A 9,519-nucleotide genomic window follows, 5' to 3' on the forward strand; every position below is an offset into this window, starting at 1 on the left:
GGTGAACTGCCCGCCCTGGGGATCTGATTCCCTCCAGCCTCTGCAGGCACTGCCACAGACATATTTGCAGGGGAAAAGCTCAGTTACATAAAAAAAGTGGTCAGATCTCTAGTAGGTCAGAAGATGCCTGGCTGGGTCTTTCAGTAGGTAAGGAGTAGCCTAGTGTCATGGAGAGTGGGGGTAGTGGGGGGTAAGCAGAGACAGAGGAACAAGTCTCTAGATCTGCAGGGAGGACAGGGGAAGGAGGCGTGGCTGGGTCTCTAGGCGGGGCCAGCGGGGCGCCGGCCGGTTTCTAGGACGCGGGGAGGCGTGGTTTGGTTTCTGAGTGTGCTGGGTTCGGGTGGGCGGGTCTCTGGGGGGCGGGGGCGGGGCTGATGGCTGGGCTGTTTGGGACAGCGAGGTCGCTACATTGGGAAGGAAGGGGCGGGACGCGATGTGTGTTGCCGGAAACGAGACGAGTTTTTCAGCACCGGAAGTACTGCGGCCGGGCCTAATGGCTCTTGCCTCTTAGCTAGTTCCCGGAGAAAGGCTGCGATGGCGAGCTCCACAGCCGCGGTCCCCTTCCTTGCTCCGCCTCTGGAGCAGCTCAGGCACTTAGCAGAGGAGCTACGGTCACTCCTGCCTCGAGTACGGGGTGAGTTGTGGGACTCTGCATCCCGGGCGCCGGGTAGGGAGGTCGGGCGTCAGGTCAGGGCTCCTCTCACCTGTCTTTTGCTTTCGGGGTGGTCCGGCCTTCCTCAAGTCGGCGAAGCCCAGGAGACAGCCGAGGAATTTAACCGAGAGACGTTTTGGAGAAGACTCAGTGAGTGTCTCTGCCGTTGCGGACTCTTCCCTCATCTCCCTGCATCCTAATCTCTTTTCCCTCTGCTGTCCCCTGAGGAGATGACAATTCCTCCCATCCTTATCCCTTGTGCTACTCATTCTCCGCACTTGAGGCTGAAATATAAAACGATTTCTGGAGTTGTTTTGGAGATGTTGGTAAGGGTGGAGAAGGGACGCGTTATCTAAAAAGTCCGAGTAGCAGCTTTAACCTTTAACACTAACTTTGGCACCCGCCGCCTCTGACACCCCAGATGAGGCAGCAGTGAAAGTGTCCGGGGAAGCCACTGTTCTGACCACGCTCTTCTCCAAACTTCCGTTGCCATCTCCACAGGTGAGCTTTCCTTCCGGAGATTTTGTGCTGCCTCCTTAAGAATCCTCCCGTTTTCTTAGCTTTCACACTCAAGCCACGCCTATTTCCCCCATTTATCAAGCGACATTACAGTTCTTACCGCGTGGAATTGTTGTGAAGACCAAATAGCCAAGTGCGTAGAGTAGAAAGGTCTTCTAAATTTAGTCTGAAACTCAGCCAGCTTAGTTCCTCGTAAGTTAAAGCCCTTGTTGATTTATAGCTGTTTCACATACATATTCCCTATCTGATGGATGAGTAAGCAGGTTTAGAGGCTCGAGTCAATAGCAGAGGAGGAGTTAAATGTCTTCGCAGTATCTAAGCAACACCTGTTATACAAACCCTTTAGTGTTAAGTTGTCACTGCTGGTGGTTGTAGTGGTGCACACCTTTAATCCCAGCACTTAGGAAGTAGAGGCTAGTGGCTCTCTTGAGTTCGAGACCAGCCTGGTCTACACAGCGAGTTCCAGGACAGCCAAGGCTGTCCTTCCCTTTGTAGTGCTTTTTAGAACTGTCAGGTGTCTACCTAATTTCTTTCTAGTATGGGATGAGTACATTTTAAGGCCTGACTCATGACAAGTTTTCATAAAGAGATTTAATCATGCTCTGCAGATGTTTGATCTCCTCCTTAGTAGGATTAGATCAGGATTGATGTTGAACATGCATTCTGAATTTGATCCATCACCTCATAGGAAACCCAGAGAATCTGTGAGCAAGTCCATATTGCCATTGAGGAAATAATTGCAGTGTATTATTCACTTCCTAAGGATCAGGGTAAGTGACCGTATGTATACACAATAGCATTGTATTTATAGGCTAGGTCTTTGCTAAGGTAGTAGAGTATATCCTGATATGTAAACATTAAACATGTACACATTATATGTTTATCTTCATTGTAATATTATATATTTATCTTCATTGTAATATTATATATTTGTATGTAAACATATTATACATGTCTATTTTTCTTTATTATACATGTCTGTTTTTCTTCATTTTGAGCATGTGACTTTACTGTGAAATAAAGTCAAAGATAATTTTATATGTGAGTGACCTTTGTGAAGGTACAGATGGCATGTAACTAACTGATTTTTCATCATTACTGCTTTACCTAATTCTTTGAATTTATTTTATGGGTATGGGTGCTTTGTCAGCATTTATGTCTGTGTACCACATGCATGTCTGGTCCCTGCTGAGGTCAGAAGAGTGTGTCAGGTCCCCTGGAACTGAAGTTACAGAATGTGATTTGCCGTGTGGGTTGTGGGAATTGGACCTGGGTCCTCTGGAAGTGCATTAAGTGCTCTTAAATACTGAGCCATGTCTTCAGCCCCTCAACTGACTCTATATAAAAAAAAAATTATTATTTGCGTCTGTATGTATGTACACACGTAGGTGCACATGTTTATTCAGGTGCTTAATGCATGTGTATACGAGTACACATGGAAACCAGTGACTTGTGATTTTGAGAGAGTCTTCGTTGGGGTTCACTGATTCCCCAGGGAGCCTCCTACCTCTGCTTCCCCAGCACTGGTGTCATGGGAACACTGCAGGGTTTCTGCCTTTCTCACGTAGGTTCTGGGAACTGGAGTCATCATGGTTATGTAACTGGCATTTTCCCAAATATGTTGTCTTCTCAGCTCCTAATTCCTCTTCTTTTCAGTCCATCCTAATTCCAATATATGTTCCATACCCGTGCCCAGGGCATCCCAACGCTCCTCCACCTAGCATTACATCATAACCTATTGCAACTCCCTTCACAAGTTAAAGCACCCCAGCTATAGATTTATGGCTTCACTGAAGCTCTACGGTGGAAATGAATGAAAGCGTACCAGAGTTCATCAGGGTTACTTACACTTGCTTTAAACCTGCAGTGTTTTGCTCACAACTATCAAAGGTCCAGTCCTTAATGAATGAATTCAATTGAAAAGACTTGCTTCCAGAAGTGTTGGAGAACAGCTCTAAGGAATGGCAGGACAGGCAATAAAATGACCTGAGATTTTAAGGAAGGTTTGAGCCTCGCACTGATGTGTGATCTAAAGCGTATGGGTATCAGTTACCTCATGGTTCTGGAACACTCTAGAAAGCAGATGGTGACATTTGAAATGACCAGGCAGGCAGCTTACCGTTTGGGTTTGTCCATAGGAATCACCCTGAGAAAGCTGGTACGGAATGCGACCCTGGACATTGTGGACAGCATGACTCAGCTCCTGGAAGTGCTTCGTGCTGCTCCGGCTCAGAGGTAGTGGGTGCTGCAGTGTGGGATAACGGTTAGTGGGGTCCTTGACTCAGGGAGGGACATTTGACCCTAACAGCAAAGTCGCTCATCTTGGACCTTATTGGGAGGCAGAAACCTAGCTTATTGATATGTCCTTGTTAATTCCTTTCTCCAGCACTGAGAATGGTGACCTGATTTCCTGCAATAGTGTCTCAGTCGCATGCCAACAGGTGCTTGAGATCCCAAAAGGTGGGTAGGAGTAAACTATTACCTGCTGGCCAGAGCAGAGATGCCTCTCAGATCCTTCAGCTGTGCCTTATGGATATATTTTCATTTCTATGAAGATTCTAGTGAAATAAGATATAGTTTATTTTCCTTAATATTAATTGATTTAATACTTTTTTGCCATTCCTTGTACTCGTTTTTTTGGTTTGGTTTTGAGTTGGTTTCCCCGGTGCTGGGGATTGAACCCAGGGTATGTCAGCCAAGTGCTGTTCCGCTGAGCATAACTGTTAAAATTCAGACTACTCCTCCCTCTCTAGTTGAACAGATGGTTTGCTCTCCTATCACTGTCCCAGGAACAGCATTGGAGAGCACACTGAAAGAGCTCTAAATATAGCAGAGGCAGGCAGACTGAGAGTGGTTATCAAGAGGATGTGATAACAGGTACCACGAGACAGTTTTAGGTAAAACGAGAAAGCCTATTTAACCCTCTTTCCAGGCGGAGGGTGTGATAGGAGAGTTTGACTTTAAAGAAGTGCTGGCTGCCCTTTGTAATCCTAACACAGTTATGTTTCTCCTCTGATTCTGGTGCTTCCGATGCTTCCCCCACAGATAACAAAGCTGCGGCCCTTTGGACACTCACCAAGAATGTGGATTTTGTGAAAGATGCACATGAGGAAATGGAGCAGGTGAGGGCGCTCACCCATCTTCCCTGGTCACTGGAAAGCAGCTTCATGAGAACTGAGCATTAGAGGCAGGAGCTCCCCACAGCTTGCCTGAGTAATCCCACGCTCACTCCTGTCCTGCCCGCCGCCGCCGCCTCCCACCGTGTTTGGCTTGTGTCTTAGTGTCACCTCTGTTCCTTGCTGGACAAGCAGAATGAGAATGTTGGTGTTGTTTGTATTCGCAAACACGATGGTATATGTCTTAGGCTGTAGGAGACTGTGACCCTTATAGTGGCCTCTTGGATGACTCTGAAGACAACTCCGACAGCCACAGTGGTGAGGATGATGCATTAGGGCTTCCTAGCAATCGGGACTCATACTGGTCAGAGGAAGATCAAGAGCTCATAGCGCCGTGCCTTGCACTGGTGAGAGCATCCCGAGCTTCCCTCAAGAAAATCCGGATCTTGGTGGCTGAGAATGGGAAGAAGGATCAGGTCGCCCAGCTGGATGACATCGTGGATGTTTCTGACGAGATCAGCCCCTGGTAAGCGTGTGCTGCACTTGGGAAAGCAGGAACATCGTGGTCCGGGCTGGCATCGTTGCCCCAGGGTTTCATCCAGCAGCTCCCCCCCGTCCCCAGACAGGGTTTCTCTGTGTAGCCCTGGCTGTCCTGGAACTCACTCCATAGACCAGATTGGCCTCGAACTCAGAAATCCGCCTGCCTCTGCCTCCCAGAGTGCTGGGATTACAGGCGTGCGCCACCACTGCCCAGCATTTCCAACTTTTTGTATTTTGAAAAATTTCAAGCCTAAAGGAAAATTGGAAAACTACCTGGGTCAGTAGCTGTGTGTCCTTTCTTTAGATTCTGTTCACTCTCTTCCCTGGGTGTTTACTTCTTCATAAGTAGGCATGGTGTGCTTTTCCTAAACCATTTAAGGCCTAAGTGACTTTTCACACATGAATATTTTATCAGCAACCTCCTAAGAACAGACACACATTCAAGAAATTTAACATCTAATGTAGTAATAATATCGAATGCTTAGATTTCTCTATTTGTCTCAAAATGCCTTAAATACATTCTAAGTTTCATTAAGATCTCTTTCTACACTTGCTTGGCATCTGTTTAATTTCTTTCGATCTTAAGTAGTCTTTGTCCCTTCTGGTCTGACTTGACATTGACATTTCAGAATTACATATGGTAAATATACAACAATTTGAATTTATAAGAATATTTCCTCATAGTAGTAATAAAGTTAAACATTTTGGGTCAAAAAATAGAGTGTTTTGTACTTCCCTTATATCCTGCTGATGGTGGTTTCTCTGCTTAGTAGTAATAAATTTAGTCAAATGGTCAAAAGTAGTGGTCTCTTTCAAAGGGGTCTTTTTGTCTAACGTGTTTAGTTTCCATTGGCGGACTCTGTCAGTATCACTGAACTGATGGTTTTGAATCCTCATGTCTTTGACAGAACTAATCATTCCCCACCTTGTGAACCATGCACATTTCTCCAGCTTTCTAAACAGGACATATTCATCCCAGTAAGCATTGGCTGAATTGCTTCTGCATTGCATCCCTGCTAAATTAAGGAGCTGAGTTGGCTGAGTACTGGGAACAACCACGCAGAGCTCTGCCCCCTTTTTGTGGTTAATAGTTTCCTTTGTCTTCTTCTCTTAGTGTGGATGAATTGGTTCTGAGCATATATCCACCTGTGTGTCACCTCACTGTGCGGATCTGTGTAAGTATGAGCTTTGAACGGGGAGAATTTCATTAGTATTTCCTATGCCAAACTTGTGTGCAGGTAAAATATTTTCACAGTTCTTGTGTGTATTTGTGCTTGATAAATACTAACTGGACTCTAGTTATAATAGCCATGTGCTCTGATACTTTAATTCTTTTTATTTTTAAATATTTATTTATTTTATGTATATGAGTACACTGTCCCTATCTTCAGACACCAGAAGAGGGTTACAGATCCCATTACGGATGGTTGTGAGCCACCATGTGGTTGCTGGGAATTGAACTCAGGACTCTGGAAGAGCAGTCAGTGCTCTTAACCTCTAAGCCATTTCTCTAGTCCCCAGTACTTTACTGCTTTTAGAACCACTTGAGTAATTGTTTGAAAAAGGATCCAAACATTGTAGAAAACAGTGTTTTAAAGAGTAATTTTTTTAATTTAATATTTTATTTATCTGGGGAGGGGCATGTATGTGTGTTTGTGTGCAGGTCAGTGTGTACATACTCAGGCCAGGAGGTGCTGAGTGGGCTCTGTCACTCTTCCTGATGCCTTGAAACAGTTCACTCACTGAGCCTGGAGCTAGTCTGGCAGCCAGCAAGCCCAGTGATCTCTTGGTCTCTGTGCCCACAGCTCTGGGGCAACGGGTACACACATGGTCTTATGTAATTGTTTTATGTGTGCTGAGGTTTGAACTCATGTCCTTATGCTTGCAAACAGTCTTAGCCACGAAGGCATCCCATCCCAAGTCAAATTCCTCATAGAGATCTGCTTATACTGAATCAGCACTACAATATATATTTTGTATGTATTATATACATATGTATTTATGATTTAGGTGCATTCTTGGAATGCATTAACTTTATAGTTCTGTCTTTTTTTTTTAATGAACTCCAGTTCATATCACTGATGTGACTGGCAGAGAAGGGAACCTGCCAAGCAGCTTAAATTTTACAAGAGGTATTGGTTTTAATATTTGATAAAATAGATGGCAGAAGATTAATTAATGTGCCGAACTCTTCAAGAGGACAGTTTCTTTGGAACATTAACTTTTATGGCATTAACTTTTTAAGAACTTAATTCCTGAGAAATAAAATTTTAACAAGATGTTCAATCAATGATCCCAAATACAGTGTCATATGAAGTAATGTATGAGTATATGTGTGCTTATGTTTGTTATTTTGTATTGATGCCATCATCCCTCTCCATGATAGCTTCTTCTTGTGGATGTGATGCTTGGGATTCAGGGTAGGATATGGCACACGCTAAGCACGGGCTCTGCCTCGGGTCTTAAGATCTCCAGTTTTCCTGTCTTGGACTTCCTAGAGTTCTAACCAGGACCATATTCCATTTCTGCTTCAAAGTCTGAGCTATCACAACTGTCAGGGTCTCCTGTTAAAAAAATTCTTCCTGTGTGTAGTTTAGGCTGCCTTAAAACTCAGTGTTCTCCTTCGAGGTTGAGATTACCCTTGTTCCAAATTTAAAATATTAAAAATGAGCCAGGTGTGGTTTCACACGCCTTTAATCCCAGCACTCCAGAGGCAGAGGTAGGTGGATTTCTTAGTTTGAGTCTAGCCTAGTCTACAAAGTAAGTTCCAAGACAGCCAGGGCTACTTAGAGAAACCTTGTCTTAAAAAAAAAAAATTAAAACTGTTAAAAACATAAATGTTGTGCCAGCAGTGTTCCTAAGATCTTGTTAAATAGAAAAGAATCCATAGTCGTACTACCATAACCTAGTCAGCATTTTAAATCTCATTCATTCATTCATTCATTCATTCATTCATTCATGCTTGCACATGGATTGATTGATTGTATGTGTGTGTGTGTGCATATGCAAGTCACAGGTGTATGTGTAGAAACTAGAGCATAGCATGTGGGAGACCTTCCATCATGTGGGTCCCAGGAATCATATTCAGGTGGCCATGACAGCAAGTGCACGTGCTTACCCACTGAGCCATCTCATCAGCCCTACAGCCTAGGCTCGCGCTCTCTCTCTCTCTTCCTCTTTCTCTCTCTCTCTCTCTCTCTTCCTCTCTCTCTCCCCCCCCCCTCTTAACATGAATGCTGGAAGTTCAAACTTAGGTAGGTCTTCATGGTGTCAGAGCACCAAGCCACTTCCTTCACCCCCTTTAAGGCTCTGTCTAAATGATTGTTAACTTCATTAATTGGATCTTCAAATTCTCCTTTTTTTTGGTGCCAAGGCTCAGAGTGAATGACATCTCTGTTTCTTTTCTAGTCTGCGAAATTGGTGTCTGTTTTAATAAAGGCTCTCGAAATTACAAAGTAAGTATGAAGACTTCTTCCTGTGTGGCTTGAGAATGAAATCACCTGCCCAGCTATTCTGCCCCATTTCAAGAGTAGCACTGGGAGCTGCCTGTGTGGGTAGGGTGTGGGTAGGGTGTGGGTGGGGTGTGGCTATGAAGAGGTATCCCTTCTTACTGTAGTCTCTTCTCCGCCCCTCCTGGGAGTGCTTTTCCCATCACACTCTGTTAACTAGATTTCTTTTCTTTTTGTTTTATCCCAGAGCAAGTCACGTGAGCCCCCAGCCAGGGGATAGCTGGGTCCCTTTGCTCATGAGCGCCGTGGACCATTGCATGGACAGGATCAAGGAGCTCACTCAGCGTGCAGCTGAGCTGTGAGCCCCAGTCCTTCCTCTTCCTCCCCTCACCCTCGCACCCACGCTCCAGTGTCCACTTATTTATTTTTAAGTTGTTTTTCAATGTCTGCTCTTAGAAGTGGAGCTTTGACAGGGTGTTTGCTGGATAGAAAGGAAGCTTCTGCTTTTAAGAAGAGATTGTCATCAAGATTCTAGGCTGGGAGAGATTGCAGTTATCTGTAAATCATATAATGTGATATGCTTCTGTGCTGGAACAAATGTGTATAAACTTGTGCTCTGAGCTGTTCTTTGGAAATCCTTAAGGAAGTTGTCTTGTTCTCTAGTTTACAGTAAAGCATATTGTTTTATTTAAGATTTTGATGATCTCAATAAAATGCTAACCCACATGATTAAATGTGTCATTTAATGTGTCTTCTGAAGTATCATCTGAAATCTTCTATTGTAAGCCAGGCATGTTGGCATATACCTTTAACCCTAGCGCTAGAGTGGCAGAGACAGGTAGATTTCTGAGTTTGATGCCGACCAGGTCTACATGGTATATCCCAGGCCATCCAGAGAGCTGCACAGAGAGACCCTGTCTCAAAAAGAATTAAAAAAAGAAAAAAGGACTGGAGCAGTGGCTCAGTGGTTAGTACTGCATATGCTAATATGCTAGTTATGTGATGAGTGGGAAAGAAAAAGCTAAGACAAGGTTAGTACTGGGTTGATATGATAGTCTTCTATCAGCTGAGGTAGATTGAAAAGACAGAGGTAAAGATATGCAATCATACAAGATAGAAGTTTCTTCTCTCAGGAGACTAGGCAACAGAGACCTGCAAATCACTTTAGTCTGTTCTTTGGGGGAGGAAAATAAGGAAAGAGGAGGAGAGAAATGTGACCCAGGGCAGCAACAGGAGCAAGGTG

At 44.4% G+C, this 9,519-nt stretch overlaps 1 protein-coding gene across 1 annotated transcript; it reads left to right on the forward strand.

Annotated features, from left to right (window-relative positions):
• The first annotated feature begins 409 nt into the window (after positions 1-409).
• On the forward strand, positions 410-9,010 carry Ccndbp1 (cyclin D1 binding protein 1). Its single transcript, XM_052183360.1, has 11 exons — positions 410-634; positions 743-802; positions 1,074-1,153; positions 1,860-1,941; positions 3,310-3,406; positions 3,558-3,631; positions 4,217-4,293; positions 4,536-4,813; positions 5,942-6,002; positions 8,236-8,282; positions 8,524-9,010. Exons 1-11 carry the CDS (start codon positions 535-537, stop codon positions 8,636-8,638), a joined length of 1,071 nt encoding a protein of 356 aa, XP_052039320.1. The 5' UTR covers positions 410-534; the 3' UTR covers positions 8,639-9,010.
• The last annotated feature ends 509 nt before the right edge of the window (positions 9,011-9,519 follow it).

The sequence above is a fragment of the Apodemus sylvaticus genome, chromosome 5, assembly GCF_947179515.1.
Source record: "Apodemus sylvaticus chromosome 5, mApoSyl1.1, whole genome shotgun sequence".
Classification (NCBI taxonomy): Eukaryota; Metazoa; Chordata; class Mammalia; order Rodentia; family Muridae; genus Apodemus; species Apodemus sylvaticus.

Bases quoted from the DNA above. Each gene is read 5' to 3' on its own strand.
- Ccndbp1 (XM_052183360.1), top strand. From the start codon at position 535: ATGGCGAGCTCCACAGCCGCGGTCCCCTTCCTTGCTCCGCCTCTGGAG. The intron at 3,632-4,216 runs GTGGGTAGGAGT...CTTCCCCCACAG, and splicing joins GGTGCTTGAGATCCCAAAAG to ATAACAAAGCTGCGGCCCTT. The intron at 4,294-4,535 runs GTGAGGGCGCTC...TATATGTCTTAG, and splicing joins CACATGAGGAAATGGAGCAG to GCTGTAGGAGACTGTGACCC.